Source organism: Canis lupus, chromosome 36 (assembly GCF_048164855.1).
Source record: "Canis lupus baileyi chromosome 36, mCanLup2.hap1, whole genome shotgun sequence".
NCBI classification, from domain to species: Eukaryota; Metazoa; Chordata; class Mammalia; order Carnivora; family Canidae; genus Canis; species Canis lupus.
The window spans coordinates 19,644,519-19,670,654 of NC_132873.1; the positions used below are offsets into that span (position 1 = coordinate 19,644,519).

The window sequence follows — 26,136 nt, forward strand, 5'->3', positions numbered from 1 at the left end:
TGCGGTTGAGCGCCTGTCTTCAGCTCAGGGCGTGATCCTGGAGTCCCGGGATCGAGTCCCACATTGGGCTCCCCCCGCCCCCCCCCGTGTCTCTCATGAATAAATAAATTAAAAAAAAAAAAAAAGGATGTCCAAGTGTGGGTCTCTTGTGGTCTAGAGACCCATGACCTAAGGAGTCAAGTTATCTGCATCCTCATACTCAGTATGCCGAAGTGGAACAGGGACAAGCCAACTTAATAAAACCCCCATTTGAAAAGGGGAATAATGGAGGGCACATAGCAGTCACTTGTCCAAGGAGCTCTTGTCCTTGCAGAGGAGAATGTGGTCTTAGGCCTTAATTCTGATCCTTGGGAGGACTCCTTTATCTCTTGTTCTCCAGACCTCTTGCTGCTGCCCTCTGGGAGGTTCTTTTTGTTATTTTCCTTGGTCCTATGTGAAGTGGACATTGTAAAGCATACCTTCGGGGAGTTGCTCAGCTTTGTTAGCCTAGTTTTTGCTCACAAAGTGGCAGGGCCTCAAGATTTACTGACTTTTTCAATCCAGAATTGTGGTTTCTTTGAAGCAGTATAACTCTTTCAAAAACCTAAGTCTCTTGGGAAGTTCTACTGGCAGAGAGAAACTTGCTTGCTTTGGACTAACTTCCCTGTTGAGGCCTACTAGAAAAGGTGGCCAAAAAGAAAAAAAAAAGAAAAAAGAGAAAAGACACTTTATTTGAAAGCCTCTTAGACTTAGCAAAACAATGAGGATTTTTAGGGAAGAGGTGTTGGGCTCCACAATGGGTACGGAGCCTACTTAAAAAAAACAATAAAAAGTAAAAGTATATGTATTTATTAGAAAATAAAAAAGTTAAAAATCAGTGATCTCGGTATTACTCTCAAAAAGCTAGAAAAAGAGCAAATTAAAAGCAAAAGAAAATGGTATAAAAGCAGAAAAAAAAGCAATAAGCCTACAATATGGAGAATTAAGAAAACAAAAGCATTTTTTTATGACTAATAAATTAATACACATCTGATAAGACTATTTAAAAAAAAATAGAGAAGGTATGAACAATCAGTATCAGGAATAAAAAGGGGGCATCCTACTGATTCTACAGACTTAAAATATTTATATGCTTTGTCTATACTTGATATATAATAGCTTCAGAATAACAATACTACTATAACTCGTTTAAAATGTACACTTTTCATCCCTAGATTCTATCCTGTTAGAAATTTACAATCAGATTACTGTCTTTGAAATAATTCACTACTGGTTAGACCACTGATTTCATATACAATTTGGGATGAGCTGGGGTTTTTTTGAAGAGGGGAAAAATAAGATATATTACTGTTAATATGTTCTATCTTTGTAGAGCAATTTTTATGACAGATAGTGATTTAGATAAAATATTTTGTTTAGTAATACTTCTATTTAACATTTCTCCTTGATACATTCATCTATTCTTTTCATCTGAATGGTCTATTTTCCTTTTGATTTACAGAAAAATTTACTCTGATTTTACTCAATATTTTAATAAAGTATTTTTATATATTTGTTGAAATATATACTATACGCATTTGAAGTCAGACCAGAAAATAGGGCAGGTGCAAAAATCAACATTCCAGAGAGCATGTAAGTTACATTTGACTTTCAAAATCAAGTGGAAAAGTATCAGAGTAAGAAGTCAGTTTCATTCTATATATTCTCCTTTGGGGATCCCTGGGTGACAGCGGTTTGGCTCCTGCCTTTGGCCCAGGGAGCGATCCTAGAGACCCGGGATCGAATCCCACGTCGGGCTTCTGGTGCATGGAGCCTGCTTCTCCCTCTGCCTGTGTCTCTGCCTCTCTCTCTCTCTGTGTGCCTATCATAAAAAAAAAAAAAAAGATATTTATATATTCTCCTTTGACCCAATTTTCCTTTCTTCTTTTCTTTCTCCTTCCTTCCTTTTTCAATTTTTTATTTATTTATGATAGTCACACACACAGAGAGAGAGAGGCAGAGACACAGGCAGAGGGAGAAGCAGGCTCCATACACTAGGAGCCCGACGTGGGATTCGATCCCGGGTCTCCAGGATCCCACCCTGGGCCAAAGGCAGGCGCCAAAGCACTACGCCACCCAGGGATCCCTCCTTCTCCTTCTCTTCCTTCTCCTTCTCCTCCTTCTCCTTCTTCTCCTCCTTCTCCTCCTCCTTCTCCTCCTCCTCCTCCTCCTCCTCCTCCTCCTCCTTCCTTTCTCCTTTTCTCCTTTCTCCTCCTCCTCCTTCTCCTTCTTTCTCCTTCTCCTTCTTCTTCTATATTAAACTTCTCTATCTTCTGACTTCTTTTCCCAGTGAGAAAAACGAGTGTGGGGTTGCAGGCTGCACTAGTTTCTAATTTTATGTAAAGTTCTATTTATAAGACAGTATGTTAATTGCACTTATAGTTTAACTGAAAAGGCCTCTTCTTGAGAGGTATTGATATTCTAATAGGGGAATTATTTTGAAAATCAGAATAGTTGAAGTTCTAAGTTCTACTAAGCTTATTGGGTGATCTGCCAAGGAATGGGAAATGTTTCCACTTTTTGTTATTTTCTTTTGAATGGCACCTGAGGCAAAAGGTGCTGATATCATCTCTTCTTAACAGAGGCAACTCTCTTTACTATTTTCTACCCTTCCTTAACTTTTACTTATTCTGCCCTTTCCAGCTCTTAAAAATGTTTTGACTACTAATGGCTCCTACAGACTGGGCTTAACTCCTTCAGACAGCAGAGAAGTTGTTTATTTTCGAACTCAGGTATTTATTCTTGGCTAGTTTGTCCAACAATTAACATCACTGAGGAATTCTACTTCACCAACAGTGCCATGTTAATGCAAGAAAAACCTGTTATTATTCTTCCTGGGGGAAGAGAAGGAGAGGAGAGATAAAGAGCTGGTAATACCAAGGCATAGGTGCATAATAGATGTGCAGGTAATGTTTAATTTTAATGAAACAATCTTGTTTGAGAAATGATAGAAAATTGGTCCGAGTTCTTTTTTCTTTTAAGATTTTATTTATTTATTCATGAGACACACACACACACACACACACACACAGAGGCAGAGACACAGGCAGAGGGAGAAGCAGGCTCCATGCAGGAAGCTGGACGCGGGACTCGATTCTGGGACTCCGGGATCATGCCCTGAGTTGAAGGCAGATGCTCATCCACTGAACCACTCAGGCAACCCCTTATTTATCTATTTGGGAGAGAGAGAGAATGAATGAGAGAGCAGGAGCAGTGGGGAGGGGCAGAGGGAGAAGCAGACTCCCTGCTGAGTAGGGAGCCTGCTGCTGGGCTACATCCCGGGACTCTAGGATCATGACCTGAGCCAAAGGCAGACCTCAACTGACTGAGCCACCTAGGCACCCTGTGAAATTAGTTTCTATATGATAATCCACCAATACCCTAATCATCTATTCCCTTATCTCATTTCTTTTTTTTAAGATTTTAAAAATTTATTCCTGAGAGACACAGAGAAGCAGAGACATAGGCAGAGGGAGAAGCAGTCTCCCTGTGGAGAGTCTGATGTGGGACTCGATCACAGGACCCCGGGATCATGCCCTGAGCCAAAGGCAAACATTCAACCACTGAGCCACCCAGGCGTCCCTCTTTTTATTTCTGAGGACACATTAGCCTCACACTTGCACGGCCATACTCTAGTCCATGTTATTACCAAGAATTTCTCCACCTCTGAGATTTTATTTATTTATTTGTTTGTTTATTTATTTAAAATATTTTATTTATTCATGAGACACAAAGAGAGAGAGGCAGAGACACAGGCAGAGGGGGAAGCAGACTCCCTGTGAGGAACATGATATGGGACTTGATCCCAGGACCCTGGGATCATGACCTGAGCCAAAGGCAGATGCTCAACCACTGAGCCACCTGGGGGTCCCCCCACCTCTCAGGTTTTAAAATCAAGCCACTCTCTTATTGCTGTAGCACACCTGAGGAATGTAAGACACTTCTGAAAATAACTGTGGTTTACTATGGCTATGATTCTAGAGTGAGGAGTGAGAAAAAAACCAAGAGGAATAATAAACTTCCAAGAGCATTTATTTAACTCTCAGAGGTTTACTTAAATTCAGTTGATTTTGATGGGTATCCTACAGGAAGCGTTTCTTCTGCCCTTTCTACCTATTACAATCATTGAAGGAACTGGAACCAAGATCTTCTGGGTTCAAATACTGACTCTATCCCTTGGGTCAATTCAATCTCTCTTGTCTCTGTTTTCTCAGCTATAAGATGAGGATAGTTTTATTCCTTACTTTATAGGATTAAGTGAAATAATAAATGTATAGTACTTGGAAGAGGATCTGACATTCAATAAGTGTTAACAATTATCATTTATTTATATATACACATAAATATTTTTTAAAGAGAGAGTGTATTGCATGGCAGGGGAGGGGCAGAGAGAGAGGGAGAGAGAGAACCCTAAGCAGACATCCTGCTGAGTGTGGAGCCCAATGTGGGGCTCGATCTCATGACCTTGAGATCAGGACCTGAGCCAAAACCAAGTGTTGGACACTCAATTGACTGTGCCACCAGGTGCTCCAACAACATTTATATACCAGTGATTTCAAATCTCTTATCTTCAGCTCAGAATTCTCTCAGTGCTCCAAATCCTGTCAACTGCCTCCTGGACATCTTCCCTTGGATGATGGCTCTGGGCACTGCACACCTACATTTAAAATTTATCATTTTTTTCTTTGCAAATCTTCTCCTCCAAGATTTTCTTTCTTTCTTTTTTAAAGATTTATTTATTTATTTGAGAGAGAGAGAGAGAGAGCACAAGTGCAAGGGGCAGAAAGAGAATCTCAAGCAGACTCCATACTAAGCGCAGAGCTGCACGACCCTGAGATCATAACCCTAAACTCATGACCTGAGCTGAAACCAAGAGTCAAGAGTTGGTTGTTTAACCAACTGAGCCACCCAGGCTCGCCTTCTCAAGTTTTCTATCAAATCTTAAAATGATATCACCATGTCAGTTACTCAAATCAGAATCTAATCAATTAGCCAAACCTGCTGATTGTATCATTTTCTTTTTTTTTCTTTTTAAGATTTTATTTATTGGGGATCCCTGGGTGGCGCAGCGGTTTGGCGCCTGCCTTTGGCCCAGGGCGCGATCCTGGAGACCTGGGATCGAATCTCACATCGGGCTTCCGGTGCATGGAGCCTGCTTCTCCCTCTGCCTATGTCTCTGCCTCTCTCTCTTTCTCCCTCTGTGACTATCATAAATAAATAAAAATTTAAAAAAAAAAGATTTTATTTATTTATTCATGAGAGACACAGAGAGAGAGAGAGAGGCAGAGACACAGGCAGAGGGAGAAGCAGGCTCTAGGCAGGGAGCCCGACATGGGACTCGATCCCAGGTCTCCAGGATCATGCCCTGGGCTGAAGGTAGGTGCTAAACCGTTGAGCCACCCAGGGATCCTTTTTTTTTTTTTTTTTAAGAAATTGCTACCTTGGCCCCAGCCTTCAGCAACTACAACTCTGGTCAGTCAGCTGCCATCAACATCAAGGCAAGACCCTCCATCAGCAAAATGATGATGACTTGCTGGAAGCTCAAATGATGGTTAGCACTTTTTCACAATAGAATGTTTTAAAATTAAGGTATGTACATTGTTTTTTAGACATAATAGTATTGCATACTTAATAGACTTGTGTGTAAACATAACTTATATGCACTGGAAAACTAAAGAATTCATTTGACTGGCTTTATTTTAATATTCACTTTGTTGCAGTAGTCTGGAACCAAATTTGCAATATTTCTGAGATATGCCTGTAATCTATTATTATCTGTCTATATAGATTTGGCTATTTTGGACATGTCATATAATTAGAATCATACTTTGCGGCTGTTTCCCTTCACTTAGCATATTTTCTTTTTTTTTTTTTTTTTTTCACTTAGCATATTTTCAAGGGTCATCCACAGTGTAGGAGTAGTTCATTTTTATGGCCTAATAGTATTCATAATAGTATTCCATTTCAGGTGTATTCTGCTTTTGTTTATCCATTTGTTAGCCGTTGGCATTTGGATTGTTCCTACTTTTTTGCTATCAGCTGTGAATTTTTGTGTACATGTTTTTGTATGGACATCTTATCAATTCTCTTGAGTATATATCTAATACAATTGCTGGGTCATGACAACTATAACAATTTGAGGAACTGTCAGAATATTTTCCAAAGCATCTTATTTTTATTTATTTGACTTTTAGAAACTTTATTTTCTGTCAACATTTTTTCCATTTGTTTGCCTTTGTGAAAGAGCAACTTAAGACCACTCAGTAGTTATTCCAACGCACTCAGCGGCCTGAGCAGTGGGAGCTGCAGACCAGGCTGCTCGGCAGGTTGAGCTCGCCAGTCTTCAGTAGGGAACTACTGAATAGGCACAGAGGGCAGAGGGCACCTGGATGCCATCAGACCAGTCTGCGCCTTCACACCTTGGGGTCATGACCTGAGCCGAAGACAGACACTTAACAGACTGAGCTGCCCAGGAACTCCTTATTGTGGTTTTATTTATTTATTTATTTATTTATTTATTTATTTATTTATTTATTTATTTATTTATTTATTTATTTATTGTTTTTAAAAAGATTATTTATTTATTTATTCATAGAGACACAGAGAGAGAGAGAGAGAGAGAGAGAGAGGCAGAGACACAGGCAGAGGGAGAAGCAGGCACCATGCAGAGAGCCAGGGTCTCCAGGAACACACCCTAGGCTGCAGGCGGCGCTAAACCGCTGGGCCACCGGGGCTGCCCCTTATTGTGGTTTTAATATGCATTTCTCTGATGGCTAATGATTGAACATCTTTTCACATTCATTTATCCGTTTGCATATCTTTTCACATTCATTTATCCGTTTGCATATCTTCTTAGGAGCAATGTGTATTCAGATCTTTTGCTCATTTAAAAATTGTCCTATTTATCTTTTTAGGATTGACTTGTAATAGTTCTTTATACATTCTGAATATTAGATCCTTATCAGATATGTTATGTGCAAATATTTTCTTCATTCTTTCTATTTTTTTCAACACAAAGGACTAAAGTTTTTAATTTTGATGACGTTTATTTACTTTTCTTTGGTTGCTTGTGTTCTTTTGCAACATATCTAGGAATCCATTGCCTAATCGAAGGTCAAGAAGATTTATGCCTATGTTTTCTCCTAATAGCTTTTCTTTTTAAGATTTTATTTATTTATTTAGGGAGAGAAGGTGCACGAAGGTGGGAGGGGCAGGGATAGAGGGAGAGAGAGAATCTCAAGCGGACTCCATGGTGAGCACAGACCGCCCAAGACGGGGCTTGATCTCACAACCCTGAGACCAAGACCTGAGCAAAATCAAGAGTCCCTTCATTAACTCACTGAGCGACCCACGTACCCCATCTCCTAAGTTTTACAGTTTTGGCTCTTACATTTAGGACTTTGATCCATGTAAAGTTAATTTTTCGTATGTTGTGAGGTAGCGAACTTGGGTTCAGTGTGTTGTGGGTGATTATCCAGTTGTCCCAGTAACATTTGTTGCGTATCTTTCACCTTTAAGTTGTCTTGATAGTCCAGTCGAAAAATTAATGTGTGTGAGGGTTTATTATTTCCAGAACCTCAATTCTATTTCATGGGTCTAGATCCTTCTCCTCTACCCTGATGCTCACAGGACCACCGTATTTCACAGAAGTCATCTAAGAACCATTCTTTATCTCACAGCCATTAATTCCAGGGTCTGAATTAATTAATTAATTAATTAATTAATAATTCTTCCCCACGGGTAAAAACTTTCCCAAGAATGTCTTTAATCCGTAGCCATCCAGATTGTGTCCCATGGGGTCGTTTGGTTTTGTTTTGCTTTTCTGAATAAAAATCAAGGTCACGTGTTAGGCGGGGAGGCCGCTTAACCAGAAGGTAGCTCTCAGGTCAACAGCACTAGAACCCCGTCGAATTTATCTGAGGAAGTTGACGAGCAAGGCCAGGAAGAGACGACAGAAATACCTCGGCTCAGCTTTCAAAGGCGCGCTGGGTGCCGGAGGCGCGGGGGGGCGGCTGCTCGTCAGTCTCCAAACACCGAGGCGGGAGGCCGGGACATTTCCGCCGGAGGCGACGCTCGGACGGAGGCGACAGGTCCAGGCCTCGACGGAGCTGAGGAGCCTGTGGGAACTGCCGGGAGCGACGGCCGGCGAAGCACCTCCGCGCCCCCCCGCCCCCCCCCGTTTTCCCGCCGCGCCTTTCCTCCCCCCTCCCGGGACGCGTAGCGGAAGTGACGCGACACGTAGCGGAAGTCCCTCCAGCCGCGGTGTTGTGCTGTGGGGAAGAGAGACGGATTTGTAAACCCCGGAGCGAGGTTCTGCCTACCCGAGGCCGCTGCGGTGCGGAGACCCTGGGTGAAGCCGCCGTCACCATGTCTGACCAGGTACCGGGGCGGGAGCGGTCCGATGGCCGTGGCCGAGGCCTTTCTCCGCCGGTCCGCTCGCCTCTCGGCTGGAGCCGGGGATGGAGACGCGGGGGAGGGGAGCGCGCCATGGGGGAGGGGGCGGCCGGTGGGGCCTCGGCCGGAGGGGGGGCGCGGTGGACTCGTGTCGGAGCCGCCGGGGCCTGCCGCGGGCCTCCGGGAGCCGCCCTGCTCCTCTCCGGGCCTGCTCATCACCCCCTGTGCCCCGGCGTCTCTGACGGAGGCCTCCCTCGAGTCGTTCCCCCCTTCTTTCTCCGGGGTCGACCAGGTGCAGGAGCCAGCTTCCACCTCCCCGAGAGGGGTCCCTGGGGAGCACGTCCGTCTCCCTGTCCCGGGGACCGGGTGCAGCAGCAGGGCCCTAGGCCCAGTTATGTAACGGGAGAGAATCCCAGCCCGGGAGGCTCTGTGGCCCTGAAAAGCGGGTGGACTCCACTTTTCGGTTCTCGGTGTCGAGCTAGTGCAGGAGTGGGGGCGTGGGGGGCGGGAGGCGTCTGGGGTTGCTGGGAACCTAAAAAGCTGCGCTTTCCTCTTTGGATTTGCTGCTAGGGCAGGGCCGTCGCCGCTCCGCTGAGGCTTTCCGTGCGGTGGTGCAGAGCTGTCGCCTCTTTTCTTGTACTTTCCCATTTCTTACTCGGGATTGGTTCCGCAACTCTCCAGTTGTAAGAGAGCACTCAGAATAACCGAGAAACAAAGTAGAGCGAAACTGCTAAGGCAACAGAAAGCGTTTGATCTGGGCATTAACCTCAAGCCGATACTTTTGAGGGAGAGGATGGGGAAAACTTGGGTGTATGTAGAGCAGTTGCATAATATTCACAGAAAGCTATTGTGGCAGAGCGCTTCGTCTCAGCGTTAGCATCAAGAATTTACTTGGGATTTGCACGCGATCTGCAGTGTTCAGTTTTGCTTGGTAAGTTTCTTCCTCACCCTTCTCTAGTCAAACCACGTTTATGGCTAGTTTTTGATTCATAACGTTTTTGTCTGGACTTCGTTTTGTTTGCTCAGATGACTAACTTTTGAAAGTCTTTTTTGGATCTTTTGTTTGTTTAGTGATAGTTATCTGGAAGACTTGTTTTTCATTCAACTCCATAATGCACTTGAACTTTTCAGTTTGACACAGTTACTCCCCAGGCTTCTAACTCGGTTCAGTTTAGTAACACTTGGCGAGAGTAAGCGAGGCTTGTGTGGATTTGTACTACGAGGCAAATGTACACTGGTATTTTTGAATCTTAACCATAATCTAGATTAGTTTTGGATGGATCTTCTTAACCAACAGTCTAGACTAATTCCCAAATTGGTATGGGAGTTATAAGTATGTCCCTGGGTAGTTGTTTACTTGGTTACCAGGGAGGAAAGAACAGGTGTAAATGCTTAGTTTCATCAGCCTTTTATTTTGATGTTAGGAGGCATGTTGAAATGTACTATAGCGTGATGAAAGAGCAATGTAAAGAAAGAATTACAAGCTAAATTGTAGAATTTATTGCTCCAGTTTGAATTTGTCATTAAGAGAGACATGAAAGAAGAAATAAAGGACTTAGTACCCGAACAGGTGGCCAGATGTTTTTTAGATGCTTTTCTAGAAGGTCCTCGAGGTCAAAACTATTTTCATGATAATACTAGGAATTGTCTTTTTATTCTCATTCTTTCAGGAGTGTTCAGTGATGTCTTCTGGACACTAACATGACCTATCACAACAGATTGAAGTGTAGAAGCAGATGTGAAAATCCAGCTGCTTTCTATTAAGCCAAACATTAAAGAGCTTTGCAAAAATGCAAAGTAGTATTGTTCTCACTGGTTTTGAAAAATATTTTCAATAAAAATGTTTTCTACTAATACATAATGGATTTATTGTTACTTTTGAATGAATTAATGAAACGTAAAACATTTCTCAGTTTCAGTGTCTAATACTGTAAATCTCTATAAATATGACCAACCTGATGAAAGCTTTAGGGGGTTCTAAATAATTTCTAAGAGTGTAAAAGAGTCATGAGACCAAAAAATTTGAGAACTGTTGCTCCCGTCTGTTTGACCAGCAGCATTATTAATAATCAAGATCCAGTACAATTTCAGTGTTGGGTGTTAAGTATGTAAAGTGGTGTGAAGCTGAACTCTTACCCTTAAGAGGCTTATGAGCAAGAGTAAGAATCTCAAGTTATTACTTTGCAGTATCAACAGCATGAGACTCAACCACTGTCCCTAAAAGACAGTATTAACTTAAACCAAGTTCTTTTAGAAGGATGCGTTTTCTGAGGCACCGCTCAGAAGTTTGTTGTTTGGTTGTTTGGTGCTAAGATATTGCAGTTGAATTTTAGGTTTAAAAATAGGTGGACATTAAAATAAAGACTTGAGTTGCTGGATTCTCCATTGATTAGTGAAAATATTGTTTTGTGAATTTGAAATACTTCGTTATAATTCTGACAATGCCAGCATTATCTAGTAGATTTGTGAACCATTACTGAATAATCCTCTAAAACAGGTTCTTTTTTTTTTAAAAGATTTTATTTATTTATTCATGAGAGACACACTCACAAACACACACACACACACACACACAGAGGCAGAGACACAGGCAGAGGGAGATGCAGGCTCCATGCAGGGAGCTTGATGTGGGACTCCAGGATCACGCCCTGGACTGAAGGTGGCACTAAACCGCTGAGCCACCCGGGCTACCCTCTAAAACTTTGGGTTCTAAACCCAAAGTTCATGGACCCTAAGGGCTGAAAATCCATTGAAACTATATGGAGTGTTTTGTGAGTATTTGTACATGCATTTTTTTTATTTGTTTTATTTATTATTTTTATTGTTTTTTTAAAGAGAGAAAGGACCCATAGCTTTCATCAGAGGTACATGATCCCTCAGAAAGAATAAAGACTAGCCTTTAACCAGTAGTAGATCTCATTGGGTGCTCTCCTTTAACCTGATCTCACCTTGCAGCAAATCTGAGCACTTACATAGAACCAGAAGCTTACTATCAGAATGGGTATGCGTAATTTGTTCCAATATTTTCCCTTTTTTCCCTATATTCAGGTTTATAGTGGTCCCCCAAGCTTCTCTCCCATGCCCAAATCATTAAAGGCAGCATGAACTTAATCTCTTTAATTCAGGTCTGTTAATTTGTAATAATTGGGTGACTGATTTACTTGAAATTCTAACTGAATCTGTTGTGAGCAGGTTCACTCTCCCCACCCCCACCTCAGAGTCTGAATGATTTTCTTTCATGTTCTTTTAGTCAAGGATTTGGAAGCATTGTGTAATTCTGGTTATCTGTTGGTACCTTACAAACTACTTCAAAACTTAGTGACTTAAAAAAAAACAAAACAAAAAAAAAACAAAAAAAAAAACAAAACTTAGTGACTTAAATCAACGCTTTTATATTTTGCTCCTATATCTGCAATTTGGTCAGGGTTCTGTGGGCTAGACCTACCACTGCTCCTTGGTGTGTGGGGCCTCAGCTGGGATTATATGGTAGGGGGCTGAAATGGATGGGCTCTTCATAAAGTCCCAGAGCCTCTCTGAGTGATTTCATCATGTGTTTTGTTCAGCATAGGGACTCCAGAATATTGATCTGTGGCAGCTCGGCTAACAAGAGAGTGAATGTTTCCAGAGAACCCTGGGTGGAAACCTCAAGCTTCCTAGGACGTAGCCTTGGAGGTCACCTCTGCATTCTGTTGGTTAGGCAGATCACTAAGGCCGGCCCAGATTCAAGGGAGAGGCATTTATTTATTTATTTTGGGAATATAATTGACCAGCAGCATTGACCAGCGGGTCCCTTTTACTCTTGGCACCCACAGCCACCCCCTCAAAGGGGTGATTTTTGGTCTAAGGTCTGAAGAGCTTTTTTCGAATGACACAAGAGATGCTTTGAGGAGGGGGTGACAAGAAAGGTTCAAGTATGAATAAGAATCCTGCGAAGTTCAAAGTCAGGGAAGAACCCCCAGTGGAAAGGACACCCAGACAGGTCGCCGTCTTGCTCCAGGTATACAGCATAATGATTTGATATTTGTGTATATATTGTGAAATGATCACCACAGTATATCTAGTTAACATCTATCACCACACAATTTTTTTTCTTGTAACGAGAACTTAAGATGTAATCTCTTAGCAATTTTCAAATATGCAATATAGTATTATTAACTAGTCAACATGGAACGGCATTTAGGCTTCATCTCAATAGGAAGAGTAACAAAGAATTTATGGTTATTTTTACCACATTAATGGTATTTCTTCTGTCAGGATAGCATTATTCCTTGCAATATTCTTTATATCTTCTTTGTTGCTGATGTTTACTGATCTTACCAACTGTTAGCTTGAGATAGCAGGAGAAGATGATGAATTATTAGAATTTATAATTATGTATACTACTATTTATATCACATAGTAAGATTGGTAAACTGTAGCTATGACTTGAGCATGTAGTTAGCGATACAGTGAGCATTCCATAGGAATGCTGGGAGAGGATTAATACAGTGTCTCTTCTCTCTGATAGATATATAAGGTGCTGCTAGTGGATGTTGCAAACATATAGGTTATAATAAAACATTGCAAATAAAATGTCACCTAAACAATATTTAATAGTATTTTGAAAACTGAGTATGATTGTTAAGGTTGGAGTATTCATGAAGTTTAGCTGAGTAGTTCAGATTCAAACTATAAAGACAAATATGTCTTCATACCTGTTAGCCTCCTTAGCAGTTAGAATGTCTCTTTTATATTAGCAACAGTAGAGCCTGGGATAACCTCATTGACTAGGATACAGCCAGCAAAGCTGAGACTGTTTCTACTGTAGCTTTTATATATAATGTTACAATAATTATTTACTTAAGTGTCTTTTTCTTTTTTTTTTTTTTTTAAGATTTTATTTATTTATTCATAGACACAGAGAGAGGCAGAAACAGGCTCCATGCAGGGAGCCCGATGTGGGACTCGATCCCGGGTCTCCAGGATCACACCCCAGGCTGCAGGTGGTGCCAAACTGCTGTGCGACTGGGGCTGCCCTTAAGTGTCTTTTTCTATTAGAGTGCTTTTGAGGGTCAGGAATCAGGCTTTATTTATCCTTTCTTCCTGAAGTGCGTAGCACAGTAACTGGATACTTAGTAAGTTTTTGAAGGAATGAGTGTTCAGATTCATTCATTTAACATGTATTTATTGAATGTCAATATGTACTAGGCACCTCAGAGGCCCTAAATTGGAAGGCTGCCTCAAAAACTTGAAGCAGCTGGTATCTTCTCCTCCTCTTTCAGCCTCCATGATGTTCTGTTATTGAGGAAGGATTGGTTGTCAGAATAGTTTTCCTTTTATGATGTTTTTACATTCCTTCTTGATATTTATTTCTATTATCACTAGACCTGGTAACTTTAAGATCAAATCATTTACTTCCAGGACATTGAGATAGTTATGGATAATTTTCTCTAAGATAGGTTTAGTATCCCATTTAAGAATTTTCTGTAAAGTGATTTTGGGGAGGTAGTTTTCTAATACTCTGCTTCTTTAAAAGTCATGTGGTGTGTTCACACATATATTATTGAGCACCTTTTATAGTTAAATTAAAAAAAAATTGTTTGGGATCCCTGGGTGGCGCAGCGGTTTAGCGCCTGCCTTTGGCCCAGGGCGCGATCCTGGAGACCCGGGATCGAATCCCACGTCAGGCTCCCGGTGCATGGAGCCTGCTTCTCCCTCTGCCTATGTCTCTGCCTCTCTCTCTCTGTGTGTGACTATCATAAATAAACAAATAAAAAAATTTTAAAAAAATTGTTTTAAGTAATCTCTATACCCAATGTGGGCTTTGAACTCATGACATGGAGATCAAGGGTTGCCTGTTCTTCTAACTCAGCCAGTTAACGGTGCCCCCTTTCTTTTACAGTTTATTTTATTTATTTATTTATTTATTTACTTACTTACTTACTTATTTTTTATTTATTTATTTTAAAAAAGGTTTTATTTATTCATGAGAGACTCAGAGAGAAAAAGAGAGAGAGAGAGAGAGAGAAGCAGAGACAGGCAGAGGGAGAAGGAGGCTCCATGCAGGGAGCCTGATGTGGGACTCGATTCATGGTCTCCAGGATCAGGCCCTGGGCTGAAGGCGGCGCTAAACCGCTGAGCCACCGGGCTGCCCTACTTTTACAGTTTAAATTGTGAATATTCCTGCCACATAACTTCAGTTTATTTAAAGATGTGTTGTATTTATTACACTTTTCTTTTGACCATTATTTTTGCATTTGATTACCCTTTACTGAGCTAATGAGAATCTGAAGCAAAAGTGGAGTTCTGTTTGCTGGCCTCTGTCCTCAATATCTAGGCCCACTGATTTTTCATGGTTTCACCAAAGATTAATATATGTATCAAAAAGTGCACATAATGGGATGCCTGGATGGCTCAGTGGTTGAGAGTCTGCCTTTGGCTCGGGTTGTGATCCTCGGGTCCTGGGATTGAGTTCCGCATCAGGCTCCCTGTGGGGAGCCTGCTTCTCCCTCTGCCTATGTCTGTGTCTCTGATGAATAAATAAATAAAATCTTTTAAAAAAAGTGCACATAAATGTACAGTTTGCTGAATTTTCACAAAGTGATATCACATCCGTGCAGCCAGTAGACAGATTAAGAATTAATGCCCTGGGACACCTGGGTGGCTCAGCGGTTGAGTGCTTGCCTTCAGCTCAGGATGTGACCAGGATGGAGTCCCACATTGGGCTCCCTGTATGGAGCCTGCGTCTCCCTCTGCTTATGTGTCTGTGTCTCTCGTGAATAAGTAAATAAAATCCTTAAAATAAATAAAATAAACTATTAAAAAAAAAAAGAATTACTGCCCTGACTACTAATTAGATTAGTTTGCCGTTACAGCGTTAGGTAAATAGAGTCATATGGTGTATACTTCTGTGTGTGACTTATTCTGTTCAGCCTTGTTTGGAGATTTGTCTATATTGTGTGTAGTTGTACGCTGTTAAATTACATTGCTAAATTGTATTCCATTGTGTGATTGTGCCACAATTTATCCATTCTGTTTTTGATGTATATTGAGGTAGTTTTCTAGGTTCTGTTTTTAATATAAGGCAAATGATACCTATTTACAGCACCTTCTATGTCTGTTTGGATTTCCTTTGGGTTGAGTAACAGAAAACCTGATGTATAGTATGTTAAATAAGTCTCAGTTTTTCTCATGAAACAAGAAGTCTAGACATAAGTAGTTCAGGGCTACTAAGACAGCTCCACAATGCCTTCATACCCCTTTCTCCCCCATCCATAACAGATGTCTTCACTCTCATGCCTGTCTCCTGTGGGCATAAAGAGGTTACTTTGTGTCTTTGTTCCAGGCAGGAGAAAGGGATGGAGTAAAGGGAAAAAGTAGGTGCCAACAAAAAGTCTATCACCTTTTATCTCATTGGCGGACACTATGTCATGTGGCCATAAGAGAAGCTGGGCAAATCTAGGCTCCACTGTATAAGGAAAAGGGGGAAAAAGGATGTTGGGTAGGTAATTAACAATGTCTGCCATACCTCTAAATCTGTTTGCTGAGACTTTTGTATGCAGTCAAGCCATTTGTTCTTGGCTTTGCGTAGGTCCATAGTCTAGGCTCAAAGAGTAGTTTACACAACCAGTGAGATTTTCAATTATAATTTTTAGTTCCTGAGAAATTTCATATCTAGTGTTTAACCCCAATTCTAGGGTTGAATATAAATTTGCAAAAGATCTGGAGTCTGGACAGCTTGACTTAAGCCTTGAAATTAAGTCTGGTTGGTTCCATTCCAAATCTCTAGTACTGTGTCTTAAGTTTAAATGTACACAGCATGAAGCTGAAAGCATGTGTATTTTGTGTTTTTAGGATTGTAATTTTATTGTAATTTGGGTTTTGAATATTTTAGTAACAGATGTTAAGTATTATAATTACCCAACTTAATTACCCATATTGAACTTTCTTCATTAGGAATATGGAATATATATATATATATATATATATATATATATATATATATATATAATACATATATATTATATATATTTTTTATTCATGAGAGACACAGAGAGAGAGAGAGAGGCAGAGATACAGGCAGAGGGAGAAGCAGGCTCCATGCAGGGAGCCCAATGCAGGACTCGATCCCGGGATTCCAGGACCACTCCCTGGGCTGAAGGCAGGTTTCTCAACTGCTGAGCCACCCAGGCGTCCCTCTCCCTCATATTTTGAAGGCAATCCCAGACATTATATAATTTCATCTGTAAATCTTTCAGTTTCATCTGTAAATCTCCATCTCTAAATAGAAAGACTTTTTCTTTAAATAATATTATTATTACACCTTACATAATGAACAGATCTGTTAATGTCATCAAATGAGAATCTTTGTTCTGGGGTTTCCCTAGGATACCCATCCCCCAGCCCTGCAAGAATGAACAATTCTTGTATAGCTGAAGGGTCATTGACAGATTGGAGGTAGTTAAGTGTGATGTTCCCTTCATGTGATTAAGTAGTCAACATACTGGTTGCCAAAGCTGCTGCCGCCGCCTTTTTTTTCTTTTTATTGCCAATACTTTTTTTTTTTTAAAGATTTTATTTATTTATTCATGAGAGAGACACAGAGAGTGAGAGAGGCAGAGACACAGGCAGAGGGAGAAGCAGAGGAAGAAGCAGGCCCCATGCGGGGAGCCTGATGTGGGACTGGATCCCGGTCTCCAGGATGAATCATGCCCTGGCCTGAAGGTGGCGCTAAACCACTGAGCCCCCCGGGCTGCCCCAAATGCCAATACTTCTAAGCAAAGTTCTTGTTCTTTTGACTTTGAAATGGCACAGTAAAATTCTTCTCATGAATTTTGTACATTTGTTGGGTTTTCTGTTCTTTCCAGTCTAGTTCTCTTTCCAAATTCGGCCATCTTCTATTTCCACGCTGTTCCCTCTATGTCTTGGAAAGAAGAGTTGATAGTGCCTGGTGCCTGATAAATTCCTTTACCATTCCAGTTACCATGATTGAGGCCCTGGCTGACAGACCTGAAAATTTAGAGGCTTTTGGTTCCTCTCTTTGATCTTGTACATATAGTTACTTTTCTTTCCATTACCAGCTTCTTCCTTTCCAATCAAATCATCCAGCCCTCTCTGGAATTCAGTTTTCTCTGATGACCTAGTGTCCCAGACCCAGTGCTGAATGAATGCTTTCACTGTTTTGTAACTAGTGTGCCATACCATTCTGTATTGGTTGCTTTTTTCAGGGGAGAGGAGGAAAGAAGACATACAAAAGACACTGAGAACACTGGAGACGATCTTTGGCCTTTTTTGTTCAAGATCTTCTCATTTTTCAGACTAGTCAAAAGAAAAAAAGATAGTACATGGAAAATTGGATGACTGTATTAGGCAAGCATGAAGCTATTAAACAAATGGTACACATGACATTGCCCTGGTGCTTCAGAGTTGAGAAGAGATCACCAAAATGTAGTGACTAGGATATGATTTTTTTTGGAAATTCCATATCCTAGTTGTTCACATGTTCTTATGCAGTTGAAGTGAATTATCTTTTATTTCCAACTGTGAATATAAAAACCTGAAAGGATTTTTGTTTGGACTGACTATTGTATATAGTAGAAGTATGAAGCATTAATAAGATTTTGTGGTATGATACAGAAAATAATGTTAATTCAACAAGCTTTAAATTATTGCCTAGTATTTGCCTGGCATTATAGAGATTATAAAGATGAAAAAACTTGGGTCCTCTCCCAAGTCAAGACAAAACTATCATAGAAAACATTAATTTATTTAACAAACATATTGAATATTTTCAAAGTACCTAACATTGTGCTTGATCAGAAATATAGCGAAGAGTAAAAAGTATAGTGGTGAGGATCTCAATCTGGTAGAAGATACAGATACGCAAATGTGTGGTTATTAAAGAGAAAAGTAAGCATTATTGGAATGTTGAAGAAAGTGATTGGAGAACATTTTGTAGGAAGTGATGCCTGAGTGATATTGAAAGGGAGGTAGGTTAAGAAAGCAGAGATGATTAACGTGTACGGAGATGGTGGAGATAAGATAGAGGGTGTCATGTGTAAGGAATTGTAGATAGTTCAATATGGCTAGAGCAAAGGCTATTATTAGCATGAGAGGTAGGAGAGTAAGACTAAATTGGTAGGTAGGGACCAGTACATGAAGGATCAGTGTTATGCTAAGGAAGCTGAACTTAACATTCTGTCTTGAAGATTCTGGGCAAATCAGATTGCATTTTAGAGAGATGGTTCTGGTGTTAGTTTGGAGAATTGAAGGGAGGAAGATTGGGGGAATCTGTTGCAGTGATAATGAGCAACAATGAGTATCTGACATAAGGCAGTGGAATGGAGAAGAATAAACTTGAGAGCCATCAAGAGATAACATTGTCAGAATGTTGAATGATCCAGTGTGAGATTTAAGAGAGGAAGACTAGCCAAAGATGACACTTAGATTCTGTTTTGGGCATTTGACTGTACGGTAACCATTTATTGCAATTGGGAATCCAAGATGAATTGTTTTTTGTTTTTTATTGTGATTTTCAGAAGGGGAGTTAAAACTAACAGAGGAGTTAGAGATAATGCATTCAATTTTAGATACTTATATTCAGGTACCAATGGGACATCGAGAGTTGAGATGGTCAAGTACTTGGATAAATGAGTGTAAAACTCAGAAAAATTGTCCAGTTGGAGAGGATGACTGTGAGTCATTAGTACCTAAAAGTAGTTGGAATCATGGGTCATCTAAGAAAACAAGGCAGAGGGGATCTCTGGGTGGCACAGTGGTTTGGCGCCTGCCTTTGGCCCAGGGCGCGATCCTGGAGACCCAGGATCGAATCCCATGTCTGGCTCCTAGTGTATGGAGCCTGCTTCTCCCTCTGCCTGTGTCTCTGCCTCTCTCTCTCTCTCTCTCTCTCTGTAACTATCATAAATAAAAAATTAAAAGGAAAAAAAAGGATTCTTTAAAAAAAAAAAAAAGAAAACAAGGCAGAGGATTGAGGACATGGAATCCAGAGGACCCCAGCATTTAAGGAAATAGTCAAGATGAGGGAATGGAATCTTGGAGGCCAAAGGTAGAGAGTTTCCAAGGAAGAAGTCATTAGTGTCTATTGCGTTAGAATTAAAAATGAAACTTGAAGTTGTCTGATGGATTTAGCAATAAGGAGTCGAACAGGTAACCTTGGTGAGAGCAGTGTCAAGTAGAATGGTAAGGTATAAACCAGATTATAGTGGGTTAAGGGTGAAAGTGGAGACAGTTAATGCTAAGTTCTCTTTTAAGAAGTTTGAAGAAAAAGATGAGGACAACAACTAGAGAAGATGGTTGCAGAGGGAATATTTTAGAATTGAGAATAAATGCCATGAAAGATATGAATAAATTGCAAATATGAACAGTAAAGGAAAATATTAGTCCCAGTTGGAAGGTTGGGGGGTGCTTTGGTTCCTGGAAGAGTTTTTTTTTTTTTTTAAGATTTTATTTATTCATGAGAGACACACACAGAGAGAGAGAGGCAGAGACACAGCAGAGGGAGAAACAGGCTCCATGCAGGGAGCCGGATGTGGGACTTGATCCCCGGACCGCGGGATCACAACCTGAGCCAAAGGCAGATGCACAACCGGGTGTCCCATGGAAGAGTATTTTTTAAATACTGGTCTTCAAATGATGTGTGGGATGTGAGGTGATTTCAGGAGAGGTTCAGTGAGGATATATAGTCTAGGTAGGTAAAGGAAACAGACCACAGAGGGCTGAAGGTGGAAGAATGCTAGTAGACTTATTGGAGGGAACAGCAAATAGTCCAGTTTAACTGAATCCTCAGGTTTGTAAAGAAAGTGGTGAGGGAAAAATGAGACTTGACTTTGGTAATGGAGGAACTGAATTGGGTGCTGTGGGGTTTGCTTCTAGGCCTTAAAGTACTGGGAGCTATTAATGCTTTTTGCTAGAGGTTGTTGTGCAATTAGAGAAGCTGTGCTTTTTAGAAAAGCAGTGTGGACGAGGGATCGGAGGAGGGGAAGGAACTCTTTTGTCCTTGAGTAGCCTCTATAGCTATCTTAGAAACTGGAGCAAAATCACTCCCATTGTGCTGATGAATTGCTGCTGGGTGAGGGTTTTCCTCCTTTGTTTTAATTCAAACAATAGCTTCCTAACACCCCTTTTCCTCTCAGTTTTAAAGAGAACTCGGTTTCATTGCTCTTTATTGCTCTTCACTGCATGGAATAAGCTGTCCTTACCTTCTCTAGATACTTAAAGGAAGAAGCAACTGTTTACTATGAATATAAATTCATAGAAATGTGGTGGTGAGACTGAGGACATTCTTCTAGTTTTCAGGTGAAATACTGTCTCACTAAAGGTTCATTTTGTCTGCTACCCTAATATGCAGTAGTCAGCAAATGTTGAAGGTACTGCAGAATGAAAAACAGGCAAGGATTTACACTAACAAAGTCAGTTCTGTTGTCTAAGCATTTCCGTGGACTCTATCCTGTATCTTAAAGTTAAAAGCTCCTTGTAGTTTATATGTTCTGTTAAATTTTGAATGTTGAAGAATTTTAGTTTTAAGTTACTGGCATGAGTTACACAGGTAATATGGCTCTGTTATTTTACTTGTAAAATACAATATAGTTGGTTATATTCTTAAATTATGTGTTTGAACAAACGAGTATATATTTAAATAAGTGGCTAATTTTGTGGTCAAACTAAGGTAAGGTACACAGGAAAGCTACTACTTTTGAAACATTACTGAGAGAAATTATCCACGTTACCTCCTTTAGTAAAACGGCTTGCTTTTCTTAGCTACTAGTAGCTAAGAAATGTAGCCACTAGTAGCTAATGTAGTAGTTAATGGAATTAACTACGTATTCTATTCATTTTCATTTCAATATCTCTTCATTTGAAATTATTTTATAGCCCTCTTCTCTCTCTGAATTTTGTCTCCTCTTTCCTTTTCCTGCCTACTCTGTACTTTTTACTTATTACACTTATTCCCCTAAGTTTTTTCAGCCAAGGCTAATCTTTGTTTGTTCGTTTGTTCATTCATTCATTCATTCATTCATTCATCCGAGGCACAGAGAGTGAGCGGCAGAGAAACAGGCAGAGGGCGAAGCAGGCTTCCCCCGGAGAGCCCACTGTGGGACTCATCCCTGAACTCCAGGATCACGCCCTAAACCGAAAGCAGAGCTCAACTACTGAGCCATCCAGGCGTCTCCCAAGCCTAATCTTTTAAAATTGAATAGACTGCTTCAGATAAAATAAGGAGATGATGTAAAACTGATTTGACTCTAGAGCACATTAGGCCAATATGCTCTTTAATTTTCCTTCCCAAATAGATATTGCTTATGCTAATATAGTTAATACATGTTTTTTTTAAAAGATATTATTTATTTATTCATGAGAGACACAGAGAGGCAGAGACGTAGGCAGAGGGAGAAGCAGGCTCCCTGCCGGGAGCCCGATGTGGGATTTGACCGGAGGCTCCAGGATCATGCCCTGAGCCGAAGGCCAGGCCGCCGCTTAACCGCTTGAGGCACCCAGGCGTCCCAGTTTGTTTCTTGGTACAGTTTTGCAGTTGGAGTTAACTTCTCCTGATAGGCCATGAGAAGAGAATCTGGAATTCAGAATGTTTAAGGATTTATGGAGAATGAGCTTCTTCAAACTAATAGGAGTTGACCTGAGGGTAATGGTTTCTAGGTTGTTCCTCTGCCCAGCAGCATTAGCAACAATTGGTAACTTGTTAGAAATGCAAATTACAGCCCTAGCCCAGACCTATGGGGTAAAAAGCTGGGAGTGGGGGCCCAGCCGGCTGTTAAGTCCTTCTGGTGATTCCTATGTGTGGGGAGGTTTAAGAACCATTACTGTAGGGATATTACAATAAAAGAGATCTTTTTCTTTTTTTCTCTTTCTTTTTTTTTCTCTTTTCTTTTCTTTTCTTTTCTTTTCTTTTCTTTTCTTTTCTTTTCTTTTCTTTTCTTTTCTTCTTTCTTGATATCTAGTGCGTTGGTGTTTGAAACAGTAATTGACTTAGGATTTTTTTTTTTTTTTTTTGCTTAATAGATGTAGCAGAGAAAACGTTCTTATATTCTCAAGTGCAGATTTTGTACTGAGAGTGGTGGGTACTCATTAAAAAAAGTAATTAAAATAGCATATAGGAACTTTTATCTGTAAATGTACTTTTTTTCAGGAGGCAAAACCTTCAACTGAGGACTTGGGGGATAAGAAGGAAGGAGAATACATTAAACTCAAAGTCATTGGACAGGTGAGTTTCATTATTTTTCTTGTTTAACTCTCTAAAGTGTAATTTCTGACACAGGAAAAATTATTTAAAAAGCAAATTATTTAATGGCATTTTGGGGGCAGCCCCGGTGGCTCAGGGGTTTAGTGCCGCCTTCGGCCCAGGGCGTGACCCTGGAGACCCCAGATTGAGTCCCACATCGGGCTCCCTGTGTGGAGCCTGCTTCTCCCTCTGTCTGTGTCTCTGCCTCTCTCTCTGTCTCTCATGAATAAATAAATAAAATCTTTTTAAAAAAATGGCATTTTGGGGGCATCTGGGTGGCTCAGTCACTTAAGTGTCTAACTTCAGCTTGGGTCATGATCTTGGGATCCTGGGATCCAGCCAGCGTCAGACTTCCCTTCAGTGGGGAGTCTGCTTGTTCCTCTTCCTCTGCCTCGCACTCCTGCACGCACATGCTCTTTCTCAAATAATTAAAATCTTTAGAATAAAAATGGCATTTTCACTTACTATATATGCACCTGTTGTTGAAGTTAGAAAAAACTGATAGTGTATTATTGATCTGCTAGACATATTTAGATTATCTTAATTTCTCCAAATATAAAAACATTTCTCTTCAGTGGCAAATATAGTAAATGCTATTGAGTGATAAAGCTAAGGCCAACCTTAAAGGGCCTCTCAGCCCTTTTCCTGACCCCTTTCTCTTTCCTGGCATTTCTTTTTCCTTGTACTGTATCTTTATTGACCTTTTTTGAGATGTTAACTGATAATTAAGATTAGTTGAAAATTGTTGGAGAAATGAATCTTCATACAGTAATCCCCATTATCTGTGGGGATATATTCCAAGAACCCACTGGATACTTGCAACCATGGATAGTACTGAACCCTGTATTTACTGGTTTTTTTTCCTGTACATATATACCTCTGTAAAGTTTAATTTGTACATTAGGCTCTGTAAGAGGTTAGCAATAATAGCTAATAATAAAATAGAACAATTATAACTATTGTAATAGAAGTTATGTGAATGTGATCTCTCTCTCAAAATATCTTACTACTGTACTCACCCTCGTGATGATGTGAGATGATAAAATGCATATGTGATGAGATGAAGTGAGGTAAGTGAAGTAGGCATTGTGATGTAGTAGGCTACTACATTTAGATTTTTGTATGTGTATATCCTTTTTCTGTTTATGATTATCTTATTTTGAAAAATTTTAGTATTTCACATACTATAAAAATCACCATTTTATTTATTTATTAAATAATTCATTTATTATTTTAAAATATTTTATTACTTATTTATTTGAGAGAGAAAAAGAGAGAGAGATCCTGGGGTGGGCAGGGAAGGAGTAGAGGGAGAGAGACAAACAGACTCTGTATTGAGCCTGATTGGGGCTCAGTCCCAGTACTCCAAGATCATGACCTGAGCTAAAACCAAGAGTTGGGCACTTAACTGACTGACCCATCCAGGTGCCTCGAGTTTATTTATTTTTATTTTTTATTTTTTAAAATGATTTATTTATTTATTTGAGAGAGTGTTCATGTGTGGGAGCAGGTGGAGGGGCAGAGGGAGGAGGAGACAAGTAGACCCCCTGCTGAGCAGGGAGCCCAACACAGGACTCATCCCAGGACCCTGAGACCATGACTTGAGCTGAAATCAAAAGTTGGCCACCCAATTGAGCCACTCAGGTGTCCCCAACATTCATTTATTTTTTAAAGTAATTTCTATACCAATATGGGACTCAAACCTTCAACCTCAAGATTAAGTGTTGCGTGCTCTACTGGCTGAGCCAGCCAGGGACCCCAAAAATCACTATTTAAAGTGTATAATTCAGTGACTTTTGTAATGCTGTGCAGCCATTACCACTATTTAGTTCCAGAACATTTTCATCATCCCAGAAAGACATGCTGTACTCCTTAGCAGTACTTGCTATTCTCCTCTCCTCCACCAACCCCTAGCAACCACTAATCTATTTTTTGTTTGTGGATTTGCCTATTCTGGACATTTCATATAAATGGGATCGTATGATATATGGCCTTTTGTGTCTGGCTTCTTTCATTTAGTGTATTTTCAATTTTTCTCTAAGTTGCAGCATGAACCAGTATTTTATTCCTTTTTATGGTTGAATAATATTTCATTGTATGGATATACCACAGTTTGTTATCCATTTGTCAGTTAGTGAACCTTTGGGTTGTTTCCTCATTTTAGTTATGAGTAACATTGCTCTGAACATTCATGTATAAGTTTTTGTGTGGATTTATGTGTTTGATTCTCTTGGATATATATCTAGGCGTGGAATTATTGGGTCTAATACAGTGGACTTTAACTTTTTGAGGAACTGCCAAACTGTCTTCAGTAGTGGCTTTAAAATTTTACATTCTCAGGGAATCCCTGGGTGGTTCAGCAGTTTAGCGCTTGCCTTTGACCCAGGGCATGATCCTGGAGTCCCGGGATCCAGGAAGCCTGCTTCTCCCTCTGCCTGTGTCTCTGCCTCTCTCTCTCTCTCTCTTTCTCTCTCTCTCTCTGTCTATCATGAATAAATTAAAAAAAAAATAAATCTTAAAATTTTACATTCCCAGCAGCAGTGTGTGAAAGTTTAGTTTTTCCATGTTCTGGCTAGTACTTGTTATCTTTTTTTTTTCTTTTAAAGATTCTATTTATTTATTTATGAGAGATACAGAGAGACAGGCAGAGATATAGGCAGAGGGAGGAGCAGACTCCTGTGGGGAGCCCGATGCAGGACTTGATTCCAGGACTCTGGTATCAAGACCTGAGCCAAAGGCAGACACTCAACCACTGAGCCACCCAGGTGCCCTCTATCATTTTTTATTATAGTTGCCCTGGTGTGTGTGAACTGGTATCTCATTGTGCTATATATATATGTAATCTCTACACCTAGCATGGGGCTCGAACTCATGACCCTGAGATTAAGAGTCACATGCTCTTCCAACTGAACCAGCCAGGTACCCCTCATTGTGCCTTTGATTTGCATTTCCCTAATGGCTAATAACGTTGAGCATCTTTTCATGTTCTTCCTGGCCATTTGTACTTCTTTGAAGAAATGTCTATTCAGATCTTTTGTCCATTTTTGAATTGGATTATTCTTTTTATTTTTGAGTTATAAGAACTCATTTATTCTGGATATTAGACCCTTATAGATGGTTTGCAAATATTTTCTCCCATCTTTGCGTTGTCTTTTTGCTTTCTTGGGTATCGTATCCTTTGCAGCACAGTTTCTGATTTTGGTGAATTATTCTTTTCTTGCTGTGGCTTTGGAGTCATATGTAAGAAACTGTTGCCTTGGAACACTTGGGTGGCTCACTGGTTAAGTGTCTGCCTTCGGCCAGGGCATGATCCTGGAGTCCTGGGTCGAGTCCCACATCGGCTCCCTGCCCGATGAGCCTCCTTCTCCCTCTGCCTATGTCTCTGCCTTTCTCTGTGTCTCTCATGAATAAATAAATAAAATCTTAAAAAAAAAAAAAAAAGCTGTTGCCTCATCCAGGGTCAGAAATATTTCTTCTTACAGATTTTTCTA

At 40.4% G+C, this 26,136-nt stretch overlaps 2 protein-coding genes and 1 long non-coding RNA gene across 6 annotated transcripts in view; 2 read left to right on the forward strand and 1 right to left on the reverse strand.

The window, feature by feature from the left end:
* Positions 1 to 5,442: 5,442 nt before the first annotated feature.
* Positions 5,443 to 26,136, forward strand: part of SUMO1 (small ubiquitin like modifier 1) — a 32,544-nt gene continuing 11,850 nt past the window's right edge. Inside the window, exons 1-2 of one of the 3 annotated variants that reach the window (XM_072812726.1) lie at positions 5,443 to 8,397; positions 22,553 to 22,627. In XM_072812726.1, coding sequence (XP_072668827.1) covers positions 8,386 to 8,397; positions 22,553 to 22,627 — 87 coding nt within the window. In that variant the 5' untranslated portion in view covers positions 5,443 to 8,385. Of the gene's footprint in view, positions 8,398 to 12,229; positions 12,410 to 22,552; positions 22,628 to 26,136 lie in introns of those variants that run through there. The other 2 variants (XM_072812725.1, XM_072812727.1) reach the window with 2 other exon arrangements.
* Positions 8,715 to 10,273, forward strand: LOC140625454 (uncharacterized). Its single transcript, XR_012024790.1, has 2 exons — positions 8,715 to 9,343; positions 10,083 to 10,273. It is a non-coding gene; the product is annotated as an uncharacterized lncRNA (long non-coding RNA).
* KIAA2012 (KIAA2012 ortholog) overlaps positions 16,951 to 26,136 on the reverse strand; it is a 130,364-nt gene continuing 121,178 nt past the window's right edge. The window contains exon 23 of one of the 2 annotated variants that reach the window (XM_072812716.1): positions 16,951 to 17,709. The gene's annotated coding sequence lies outside the window, so the exon portion shown is untranslated. Of the gene's footprint in view, positions 17,710 to 20,026; positions 21,980 to 26,136 lie in introns of those variants that run through there. The other variant, XM_072812717.1, reaches the window with a different exon arrangement.